This window comes from Geospiza fortis, unplaced genomic scaffold, assembly GCF_000277835.1.
Source record: "Geospiza fortis unplaced genomic scaffold, GeoFor_1.0 scaffold112, whole genome shotgun sequence".
Classification (NCBI taxonomy): Eukaryota; Metazoa; Chordata; class Aves; order Passeriformes; family Thraupidae; genus Geospiza; species Geospiza fortis.
Window position 1 is genome coordinate 26,475,676 of NW_005054298.1, and position 13,036 is coordinate 26,488,711.

The 13,036-nt window shown below is 40.4% G+C and overlaps 1 protein-coding gene across 1 annotated transcript in view; it reads left to right on the plus strand.

The window, feature by feature from the left end:
• Positions 1 to 13,036, plus strand: part of ANKRD44 (ankyrin repeat domain 44) — a 73,740-nt gene that overhangs the window by 40,385 nt on the left and 20,319 nt on the right. Inside the window, 3 exon segments of the mRNA XM_031056000.1 lie at positions 606 to 689; positions 1,679 to 1,790; positions 12,720 to 12,791. Of these exon segments, the coding sequence (XP_030911860.1) occupies positions 606 to 689; positions 1,679 to 1,790; positions 12,720 to 12,791 (268 nt within the window).

Below are 13,036 nucleotides of genomic sequence, written 5' to 3' on the forward strand. Positions count from 1 at the left end.
ACTTGCAAGGTCAGGCGATCTCATTCCAAAGAATATTCATCATTAACTCTGGATGTGGGTAGTTAATGAGCAGGGAGAAGAACCTGATTGAGATCACACAGTGTTGCCAAGATATTTGACAGAAAGTGAGGTAAGTCAGCTAATGCAGACTCGAGACAGAGTGGTTTAGTATCAGTGATTAAAGTTGCTCTAAATCCTAAATGTTAGAGAAGAACCAGCAGCTTACTGCAGGAGGAAGCAAGGTGTAGTAATCCTGAGTTACTCTCTGGAAAGGAAGAAAGTGCACAACATTGCTATGGTTGAAACAGAAGGATTGTAGAAAATGTTGGTCAAACTGTACCTGATAGAAACCAGAATTAATTTTTTTTTTCTTCTGGCATTGACCTGTGGGACAATAAACTGCCACACTATGGTTGTCTCCCCAGCTTTGAAAACCTACTACCTGCAGACCCATGCAGTGCACTCAGTTAACTTGTATAATCCTCATTGCTGGCTGGAGGAAGTCAGTCCTTGAAGAGGAGGTTGGGGGTGGGTAGCAGACTGCATCAAAATCACTGGTGTGGTATTTTGAGAATAAGTTGCATTTTTCTGTCCTCTGTGCTAAGAAGAAAGAATATTTTAGGTAACTCCCATGAAAATGCTGAAGAACTTGAAAGAGCCACTGAGATGAAGGAAAAAGAAGCTGCATTGTAAGTTTGGTGTCACAAATGCAGTTAGACTTCATTCCTGGAGAATGCCACGGCTTTGGCTTGCAGCCTTACACTCTGCTCTTGCTTGGTCTTTGCTCTGCTAAAAACAATGCTTGGCTTTAATGAGGGCTAACCTAAAGGAAAAAGCTCCACTCTTTTCTCTGTGCACATATGCCCTGATATTTCTGTTTCTGTGCTTGTTGCTGTTTTTAATGGAAGATGTACAGCTTCAGTAATTGTATAATTCTTTAATATCATGTGCTTTAGTGTCACGCAGTGTCTTTAGTGTCACGCAGTGTCTTTAGTGTCATGCACAGCATAGTCTGTATGTTGCAAAAGGAAGTAGCCAATGGCTTTCTCAACGCATTCACTTGGATTAACATTTTCTGCTTAATGTTTTTTGTTTCTTTTTAAATTCCCTTTATTATATAATGGCCTTACATTCACTCTAGATTACAGGCTAGGCAAGGAAGTACTAATAACAAAATGACAGTATCTTGATGGTATAAGAGAAAGTGGCAAGAGCTAGAAAAAGCAAAAGGGATCTTTTGAAAAACATGATTTAAAAAAAAGCCAATGAAGAGAATATATTCATATAAGTTAGTTAAATCTTTTTTCTCCAGCCTGCCCTAATGCATGCTTGGAGGCTGGTGGTTTGATATGTGAGTTTTTATGTGAGGAGTAGCAGTTCTAGGCTGTTTATATAATGTGCACAGAAGCTTTCAGGTTTTGTAACAGAAAATCAATTTTGTAAACTAGAGTAGCCACAAGAGTTAGGTTGAAGATCTTTTCCATGAAGTTGATCTTCAAAGACAAGTGGGGATTTTCTGTTTAAAAACATGGTGAATGTGAGGAGCTGTTGGTGAGAAGTGATTTACTGCTCGAAGTACAGGATTCACTGCCAGTTTCCAGTGTCACTGCCAGCTGCAGCCAGGGATGAGCCTGTTGAATCTTGTGAGCCCACATTTACCCCAGTGAATTGTCCACAGGTGTCTCGAGTTCCTTCTCCAGAACGATGCCAACCCCTCCATCCAGGACAAGGAGGGCTACAACACCGTGCATTACGCGGCTGCCTACGGGCACCGGCAGTGCCTGGAGCTGGTGAGTGCTCGCCTTGGGGCTTCCCTGTCTGCTCATAGGGAATGTGCATGTGCCAGGATGGGGAACTCCCCTCATGGCCACTATTGGAGCTCTTTGGATAGTAAGAAATCTGTGGAAACCTGCAATATGGGGCAGTAAACTCAAATATTTGCACCCAGATGTATCTTAAAAATATCTTGATAATCAAGTCCTTATTCAACAACCCGGTGCTTAAGGGTTGTCTTCAAGTGGAGTTTATGTATGCACAAATTAATTTTAAGCATGATCAAAATATTCCCAATGTATGCCTAAGTGCCAGGAGTAAGGGACAGTTCCTGATAAAAGACAGTGAATGTGCCTGATCCACCTGGCCCTTTATTTGACCTGCATACTGAGGGAGTAAATAACTTCTGCTTCATACCTGCAGTTTCTTTTGTGTCTCTGGCAAAATAATGGCAACATTGATAAAGTTACCATAATCAAGATCAACCTTATATGCAAAGCAGCTGAGAATTTTGGGGGTTTTTTGATTTTTTTTTTTTGTTTGTTTTTTTTTGTTTTTTTCTGTTTTTTTTGTTTTGTTTTGTTACTCCTTTTTTAATATTCTGGGTCTGAGTGATTAGTAATTGCATGTTCTAAGATGCAAACAGTTTTTCGCCAAACATTGGATTTGGGAGATGTAGAGAATGGATTTGTAGATGTATCTGACTTGTTAAAGTTTCATAAAGGTGAGAGTTAACTGCTTGGTATACAGGATGATCCAAAATTATATATATAATATATATTACATGTATTATTACTATATACATTATATATGCTATATAATGGGTAGTATATTTTACATATAAATTGACTTTAATTGCTTCCAAAAACTAAGTTCCAATTGGAAAATTGTATAGCTATTCATGCTTTAGTGAGAGCACTGTGTGTTGTTTAGTGTTATGTGTTGTTTGGTTCTTTCTTTCTGTGTTGAAGAGTCAAGTATTTGGTTTTTGAGAAGGAGCTCTGCAGAGCACATGCTGCTTTCACACCACACGTGCCACAACAGGAAAATGCTGCAGCTGGCCTGCAGCTGGTTCCAGCAGCCTGGAAACCTGGGGCAGTAGCTCTGCCAGGGCAGGCCTGGGGCAGAATTTCAGGAGGGGTGTTGAGCCTTTTTAGCTCCCACCTGCAAGCATGTATATTTAGGACACTTTAAATAGCACTGCTCCTTGTTGCCTGTGGCAGAGTTTGGCCTTGCCTTCTCCTGGCACTGATCTCTGTGACTCTGCCTGTGGGGGTGGAGGGGCAGCATCTTCACTGGGAATTCTCTTTCAGCCTCCCTGTCAGTCCCTGTGTGCTGTGAGGCACAGATTGGGAACGGAGCAAGGCCCCCTCTCTTCTCTTGTACTTGTGGCTGGGCACGTTTTCTACGCATCTCAGTTGCAGCAATGATCTGCTGTCAAATCCTGGCATTGCTTAGGCTGGGCAGACAAAAGGAAGAGCTGGGAATGCAGTGCATGTCAGAGGTGTTGGGTTTTCTTTCAATCTGGTGGGCCAGAGACAGCTGTGCAGCAAATGTTCTATATTCAGGCAGAAAAACTCCATGTTCTTCCCTGCCAGTCTTCCTGTATTTGTGACTAAAGCTGCAGTATGGAAACCCAAGATCAAGCATCATTTACAGAGTTAGAGACACACAGGTGTTGTGTGTACAGTGGTGAAAAACAACTGCCATGAATTTAGTCCTCTGCATGCACAGGACCAGTGTTGTGTGCCAGGGTGCCAGCTTGAAACTTTTGGGGAACCAGGATTTTTCCATTGGTGTTTGGAGGGTAACAAGCATGACATTTTCTGTCTGGAATACAAAGGGTAAATGTGTCAGAAAGCATTTGTGCTCATCCAAGAGCAGGACCAGGATCTGTCATCTTTGCACCCACTGGCAGAAGAAGCTGACTCAGTTTTTTTGTCATGAGTTACCAGGTCCTGAGTTTAACAGCTTTACATTTGAAAACTCTTAACTAGTTGATACAGGCACCACCATTACACTGATTTCTTTGCAATGCTGGGATTCAGGATGGCAAAAGGACTGAAAGCAAAGTCAGGTGGGATTATGTAAAGAAACCATTATTTTTCAGTGCCATATTAGTTGTTATTTTACTATTTTATCCCCTGGGTAAATGTTTTTGTTTATTATTGATAGCTGATAAATGAAAATATCTAGGAATTATCTTGCCTAGAACAAGACAGTTCTTTATGGGCCTAAAACCTGTTAGAGGAAAGAGTTCATATGAAATACCGAGCTTTAATTGTGGTCAAAACTAAGTTAAGGTGGGTGCAACAATAATCCTGTTTTTCTATGGATAATGATTACTGGTATTTCTCTACATACACAATACCTCACTTCAGCAAAATGTTGGGGAATTATTTTGGTGTTCCAGAATGTGTCAAGTTTATAAAAGACCTTGTAAGATTATTTTTTATTTGCCTTCCCCACCTGCCCCCTCCCCCCTAGTTTTTTTAGCAGGTATCTAAAAGAGCTTATTTTTAAATAAATGTTCACTTTTAAAAGTAAGCCCAAAGAAAAAGATGTAGTATCCAGTGGCGTTTCCTTCACTGGGCAATTTGGTCTGTGCTTTAAGCACCACAGTTTCTCAGCATTATAAAATATTTACACATTTGAATGCAGTTAGGGAAGGGCTGGTTTATCTCTGGAAACATATTTTCATTCTTTGACTTTTGTGTTTCCCTTGAGTCCAATACCTTGGCTGCAACTTAGCTACATTTCTTTGTGGGGGAAGGTATTGGGAGAAATAAAGATTAAGAGTGAAAAGGTCATATCTTTGACCCAAACCAAATTTATGTTTTGTGCGTTCAACTACAGAGCTCAACAAGAGAAGCTTTTTCCTGGAGGACCTTTAGGTTGTCTGGAATATTAGTGGGGTAGTTGCCCTGCAATGAATGATGTGATATTGCTAAAAAGAGAAGAGTGGAAGGTGATTCCTCAGCTGTCTCTCCATCTGTAGGGAGCCATTCATAAAGGCTTGAATGGTGGGCATGTGTGCTTGCAAGCCACTGAAACTCCCACATGCCTTCCTGCTTCTAGAAGTAACCTCAGGTTTGTTTAGGCTGGGGCTGACTTTGCTGTTGGTAGTCAGTGACACCAGTCATCACTGCTACCTGGTGTTTCAGAGCTGATCACATCACCAAACTCCTTTTAAAGAAAGAAAAATGTCGTGAATTTTTTTTACATTGAAATGATCTCGTATCACAAGAGCTTTACTGGTGTGAAAAGAGTGGAATTTAAATTGTAATTTCATATTAGAATTCTACCTGAAGAGACAGTCAAGCACTTTGTGCTTATAAAACCAGGTTTCTGTGCAATGCTAGGCCAAACAGAATGAAATGCCAGTGAAATCTCTCTTCTCTGACTGTAAGAAACAATGGATACTTTTTCTTTTAATCTGCTCTTCTCTTTAGTCCATCAGCAAATGTAATTCCCTCTTTGACTAGCAGAAATTGAATTGTCACAGGGGCTAAATTGTTTGAGGATGGGAGGAGAGCATGGTTTAACCAAAAGCCATGCCCAGAAGAAAAGGCAAATCCCTCTGTGTGTGTTGGGGAGCAGGGGCTGAGGGAGGTGTGTGGCCAGCACAAAGGCACACTGGGAATGGAGAGGCTGGGGAGCACCTTTATCAGAGCAGCTCTGCACTGCAAGGCAGATAAGCCATGCCTTCAAACACTTGCTTCCTTAACCTGTGGAGAAATTGAAATCACTGACTCCATAAATCTCCAGTGTGGCTGCTGCTAATTACCTGTCTCCTACCAACACGAATGTGTTCATTCATCCATCTGAGAGCAGGACACTGGTAATTCCTGATGAGTGAATCACAGCAGGGCTGGGATAGGTGGTAAAAAGCTTTTTCCACATCGGGATCTGGCTCCAATGCTCGTCCAGTGGCTGCCCCTGGATCTCCTTCTGACCCAGATCTCTTTATTCAGGGGAAACAACCTGGGTTTTCTCCTCCATAGTTGCCTGTCTGTCTCCACAACCAACACCCTCTTTCTTAAAGGGAGCGTGTGTCTGAAGCCAGGGGCAGCAGTGTTTTGTGTGATAATTACTTTGTACTTGTGTCTATGAGAGAGCTTTTCTATGTGGAGCAGAGAAGCACAAAGTCATTAACTTAAGTTGTTCTAAAAAGGAGAACAACTTAGGAACTTAATGCTCAAAAATAATTTTAATACCCCTAATTTGTCTGTCAGTTGTAGAATCCCCCAAATCATGGTAGGCTGATTTTATTGGTTGAGTTTTGATGTCAGCATTTGTGCAATATGTACCCACTGTTTAAATAATCAATAGGAGCCCATATAGGCTAGATACACTGATATAAGTTAGTTTATAGAAGTGTGATTTGTCTTAGATTTTATGTTTTGGAAAGCAGATAATTTGGATTTCTAAAAAGCTAATGCTGCTTAGGAAATCAACAAGGGCAGGAATTTACTGTTTGCCCTGGCACCCTGCTGCACTTTGCCTTGTAGGATAGAGTATTGCTTAGCATCTCTGGGGTTTATTTTCTGTCTCTCTGACACATCTTGTCTTTTTTAGTCTGTGTTTTTATTTTCCTGGGATGGAGAAGCAAGACACTCTTTTGACAGAGAACAGCAAGGCCACTGCAGAACTTCCGGAGACATTTTTCCTTCAGTTAGGAAAGAGATCATGGACTTCTGCCATTGCCTGGAATACCTTTCTGTGTATCTGTGTGTGTGGTGTTTAAGTGTTACGTGTGAAGAATATCTGGCTCCCTCAAATCTACTGAATCCAAAGAAAAGGACATTTGATCAAGGCATATTGCATTGCATTAGAGTATTAGGCTCTCAGAAAGAGCTGTGGTCACTGGGATTTTAGGGGTGCAGTCAGGTTTATTTATCCAAGGCAAGATGTTTGCCTGCATGAGCAGACTTTCAAACAGAAACTGTCACTGGTTTATTGGTATTTGTAGGTTTACAAAGCAATCTCACTTCATTAAGCAAAGCCTCCCGCTGTGTGTGTGTGTGTATTATGTATCTGTTGATCTGTGTTTTGACAATTGAGGAGATTGGTCTTAAACATTGCCATTATTCTCCCCTCTTCCTTCCTCTCTTATGAAGTAATGTAACTGATATCTATCCACAGTGGCTGTGGTGTCATTGCTCCAGGAGCATTTCTGCTGGGTGTGGGCAGTGAAGGGATGGGGCACACAGGCTCAGGTCCATGGTTCTGTTCAGGCACTGCTTGCAATGCAGTTATTATACAGGAAAAATAAACCAAGAGACATTTTCAGATTACCATTACACTTGAGTGTTTCTATCTTTAATTATTCTAATTCTAATTGACATTTTTAATTAGATTGGAAGCAAAACTCCCTTGGATATAGTGAGTAAATGAAAAGCGATTGCATGTTGTGTATTTTTATTTCAACTTCTCAGTATTTTGCAAATCCTTGTATTCACTCTGGTGAAGCCTGAGGAAGAAGAATCACAACTCTTAACCAGCATGCCATGTCCTTGAAGCAATTGCATGTGTGCTGCTTCTGCTTCCATTGGAATTCCTTCTTCCTGCTGCTTGCAGGCTCCAGCTTTGCTCAAGGCTGTTGCTTCTCCTCAGTCAGTCTCAGGAGCTGCGAGTCCAGTGCACGTACCTGGCTGGCATGACACTTCCCTGGATGTTGAAGTAACCTTGCATTTGGCAATGTGAAATGGAACCACACTTGGCTGTTTTCTGGAAGTTTGTGGCCAATTTTAAAGTGTTTTGGAGAAGAAATGTAAATTACGTGGCTTCAAGCGAGCTTGAATTTAAAAAGTACTTGTGTGTGTTTCAGAGTAGAGGCTCAAATGAGAGGAGAGTAGCAAAAATAACGTTGAAATGCACATTTTAAAAATTGACTGTCACTGTGTTTCACCAGTCCTCAAGTTTTCTATCTAAAGAGGAAACTTCTAATAATTTCTCTAAATATAAGCCTTTTGCACACCTGTATGATTTTGCAAAAGAGAGTCCTTAAAGGAAAGTGTGAGGTTTTACAGAACCTCTGAGGTAGAATTTCTGACCTGAAAGAAACATGATATATGTGATTTGAGTGTGAAAGTCCCAGGTTCAGATCTCTGCTCTGACTGACAAAGGAATTGGACTTCTACATCCCAAGGAGTAACCAACATATTATGCAGGCTGGTGCTGGGGGTGATCTCTCACTCTCATTTGGAGCTGTTCTGCATTGTTTAAATACTCACTGGGTGACAATCACCTGTGCCTATGAGCCCCTGAGTATGGCACTCCTATGGCTTAACATGAAATGATTTTGTATGGAGTGGAAGAGCTCCAAGAGAAGATCAGAGCCCCAGCTGAGGACAGCCCAGGGCCTGGAGGCCTGCTCGAGTTTCAGATTTAGATATGTTTAAAGACCTGAACAGTGTTCTCTTACATGCCAGGTAAGTGTCCTGTTTGCATGGTGGTGACTGTTCTGCTGGGTATTGGATACTTAAACTTTGTACTGGAGGAATTGCACAGAGCTACTCACACATCTCTTCAGGCTCAGCCTGAGCTCTTGTGAAAATACTTCTTGCTTAAGTTAATTTGACTTCACCCATATCTGTGCATGTGAGTGAAATTGATGTCAGTACTGATGAATTGGATTTTTAAAGTCTGATCTTAGGAAAGCATCAGCACTAGGTTAAGAGGCATATTGGTTTTAACCTGATCAAATTAAAATAATTTGATCATGTGTATTTATGAATAGGGAGAGAGCTTACAGGATTGCTTGTTCCCCTGAGGATATATTTGTGCCACTTGACCTTTGAATTTTTCATCAATTAGAAGTAATTCTGAGATTTTTAAAATGTACTTCCCTGATTAAAGTAGTGAAGAGGTTCATTTTACTGCTCTTTTCTATATCATCAGAAACAACTGGTGAGGGTTTTCAATCTTGTCCTGGCTACTTGCTGGAAAAGCCTTTATTTAAAAGAAGCTGCTGGTGGCATGTTTTCCCAGAGCAGAGACAATTATCTGTTGCAATTTATCAGGAAATATGAGATGCAAAGTGACACCTAGCTCATATATTTGTATTCATTTCTGAAAGTGACATTAAAAATCGTGACCAGTTGCCACTTCTGAATGACCTTGTGAGTGATCAGCAGCATCGCTGCAGAATTGTTGCAGAAGAGCAGTGTCCAACCATTTCTTTTGTCTTTATTGCCTTTTGATCAGCCCTTCACATGTGTGGATATTTCTGAACACTGTTAGATGAATTACTTTTCAGAGTAAAGGCCATTTTTAGAATACCCACAGCCAATCTAATGCTTTGCCATTTTGCAATTAGGTGCATCATGAATGGCACCAAACTGCAGGGGTTCACCAGCAGTACTGCCAGGGTGTGTGTTGGAATGTCAGAGCTGCCTTAATAAAACAGTAAAACTCTCAAAGATAAGTCCCTTTAACTTCAGTGCCAGTCAGCACAAACCTGGGACATAACTATTGGGCGTGCACTGCAGTGGCTGTGCCCGGAGGTGCCTGTGCATGATGGCTTGGACAGATTCACACATCCTGTTCTCTTGGAAGGCCTGAGATAGTTCCATAGTTCCCATTGTTTCATTGTCTATGGCTTGGAGTTTCTTTTGACTCTTGCTTTGAAAAGTGCAGCTTAAACCTTTTATGCATGATGAAAGTATTGTCACTTTTTCTGCTTAATGGTAATTTTAAATAACTGACATGCTCCATGAAGCTGCTTTTTTTTTTTTTAAATACCAGAGCTGAATTTTAGCATATATTATGAGGACAATCATAGGAAATATCCTGACTCATTAACTGGCATATGTGAATGCCCCAAAAATGAAGGGGGAATCCCACACTGTATCCTGCTATAGAGTCATTGATTATGACCACAGAATAAAATCAGGCAGTAAATCCTCTTATGCCTGTAAATACCCTTACTGCACAAATGAAATGGTGTGAACTGTAGAAGTTAATCATCTTCATGCTGAACTGGGGAAGAGAGGAGAGTTTATAATAGCAACCTCATAGTGCTGTTAGTTTGTAAGACTAGAACTGAATAATGGATGTTTTATCTTAGTCTGCATCTCCCAAAGCATTCATGTTCCTGTTCCTGAGTCTGAAGAAGACTTGACAAAATTACTTGCAGTATTAAATGATGCTGTCACAGGAAGTGAAAGGGTCATGCTGGGAATTCCCAAGAGGCAGAAAGAGAAGAAGGATGCCCTTGCCTTTAGAAAGGTTCTGACCTGTCCACAGAGAAGAGTGCCCCTCTCATGCAGGGTCTTTGCACAGTTCTGACATCCACCTGAAATCTGTGGCAGTCAGTACAGAGAAATGCAATCTGCTATACAGTAAACTTTTAAATCTCAAAAAAATAGAAATGGAATATGCTGGGGCATTGTCCAGTCAGCCACCAGTAACCATAAACTGTTGGTAATTCATGTTTATTTGTCTGTCTTTGGTGAAGTGCAGCTCCACAGGCAGGGATGGATTGCAGCACAGCAGACACGCTGGGACTGCTCTGTGAGCTCTGTGGGATTTAAGCTTCCATGGCTGCCAGGACAAATGACTCTGAATGATAAATTTACCTTTATAAAAACAGATGCAATATGGATAGCTTCTTCCAAGTATAATGGAGCTAGAGTCCCCCAAGGACACACTGTTCTATGGGTTATTATAGCAAATATGTGTAATTTAGTATAAAAGCTTCCATAGAACCATAGAAACACTGGTAAAACCGGAGGATTTCTTGGTGACTTGGACTTGGTGTTTTTTATCTCTTTGTACATTATGTCTATCATTCAAGTGACTTAATTGTTAAGAAACGATGCTTGACAAGGAATGCCAAAAAATTATTAGTGCTGTGTCTTTTCTCTTCTCTTCTTGTTCTCCTTTATAATTTCTCCTCTTGCAGTGTATGGCTCTGTTTCTGAGAGCTTCCAGGTTTGCCATCAAATTCGTGTTTGCACTTGACTTTCTGATGGAGATATTCAGCCTTATGACTAATAAGCTCATTAAGCCTGGTCTGCACCAGCCTAAGCTGCTTTGACTAAGCCATGGAGATGCCTTTTGTGAGGGGCTCTCCAATCCCACAATTTGTGCCTTTAGAGCCTTAATTTTGTCAATTTTCTGTGTGGTTTTTTTCATCTATTTGAAAGGCAATTATCTGCCTTGTTCCTGGAGACTTTTGGAGCCTTCTGACAGGTGAAGGGAAGTATTTACTTGCTATGATTTTGATCCTGGAATTTCAACATGGTGATGATAAATGTAATTAAAAATGATTAAATTAGTCTGCTGTGCTGACCTCATGGACACAGACTAAAGGCCGGTATCAGGTAGGCAGGGGAACAGGTTTTGTGCTTGGGTTGGTTTAGGGGGATTTTTTAGCTTGTTTACTCACTGGAGAAAATCAGATGCATTTGTGTATTCATAGCTGGCTACTGCTTCATCCTGTTCACAGCTCTCTTATATAAGAGAAGAGCAGTGTTTTAACTGGAGGTGGTTCCACATCGCAACACCAAATGAGTTTCTTAACTCTGCCCCAAACCTACCAAGAAACTGGTGGGAGGCTTGATTTTTTTTTTCTTCCTCTTAGCTGCAGGGAAGTGTTAAAATTTGCATTACCTGCTAATACACACACCTACTTGCTTATGATTTTTATCAGCACATAGTCTTGACATATTGCTTGGCACAAAATATACAAGTAAATTAAATTGCTGCCTAATTTTCTAGCTTTTCCATAGGATTCAGGATAAGAGATTTGTAGCACCTTATGCATTATTAAGGCTAATTTGTATTGCAGACTAAATTGTTACACCAGAAGTTCAGGCCTACATCAGTGTTTAGGAATACACCATCATCTTGCAGCACAGGCAAGCCCCTTGTAGCCTTTCATGGTCTCTTTGGGGAATTTTCCATGTTGTCATAGCCTAAAATTGTCTAGATTGTCACAAAAGCTTACATACTTTCTTACTTTTCAGTCTTTTGATTAATTCCTTAGTGTCTTTAAAGAACCCCAGAAACTAAACCAACCAACCAACCAAGTGAAAAACCTTGAAAAAGACTGAAAAATGTACTTGCAGCCTTAGAAACATTACAAGTCAGTTTTAGTTGACTGTCATGCTTTTATGTCTTTTATACAGTCTCCCATTGGTGATTTTCTGTAAAATGCTAATTTCCAGTCCCAAGGCTTTTGGAGACTAACTCTGAGTAATTATTAAACAAAAGGCCAAGCACATGAGCAGTACCACTCCACAAAAATGTTGAATTGTCAGTAGCATTCTCGACACTGTGTATGATTTTCTTTGCAGCCTCAGCTGGATAAGTTGTCAGGGTTCATGTCCTGTTGTGGAGTGGTGCTTTTCCATAGCCCCTCCTTCTAGACGGATGGAAATGTCCTTGGTTTTAAGCTGTAACATGAAGAGGATTATACAAATTCGTTACTAGATATCACTGGATGCATTTAAGAGTTCAGGGACATGTTGCATTTTGGAAGGCTGTCATTGCAGGAGCAGATTGTTCTTTCAGTCAATTTTATAATTTATCAGTGATTCACAGCTCAGTTATAATTATTCCCAGTGCTAATTACGTGTCAGAATTACCCAAAACACTGTATCAGACATGGCTTGCACATGCTGTATAATCATGAAACTGAGCTTTCTCCAATGTAAATTTACTGAGGGCTCTATTCCACAAATCCATTGTTTTAAGGGCTCCTTTCTCACCCAAGCAGGCCCTAGGATTTCATGGAAACTAATTAATCAGGGTAAGGATGTTCATGACAAGCTTTTAAACTGGTTTTATTGCTTTACCCTGTGCAGAAAAGCTTGAAAATACTTTGCAATCCTTCAATAATTACTGTGGCCAAAATACATCTTTGCTGATTTATAGATTTATAGTCCATGAAAATTTATCCTGTCTCATGTTTTAAGACTTTATTTTTTTCTTCCCAGCTTCTAGAAAAAACCAACAATATATTTGAGGAATCTGATTCTGCAGCTACAAAAAGTCCTTTGCATTTAGCTGTAAGTATGAGATGTGTAAAGCATTTGATCAGTGTCTCCTAGAATGGTTCCTTAATCTCTGTCTTTGAAGCAAGTTTAACTGTGGACTTGTTTTGAAAAAGGTGGGAAGGGATGTAACAAAGCCAGGTTCTGGGCTGGAATTGTTAATTACGTTTTAGGCAGTTGAATCTCTTGGCTCTTCCTGACTCTAACACTTGGGTAGGAAGATGACACAGACACTGAAGTGAAATTAAATGGAAATTCAC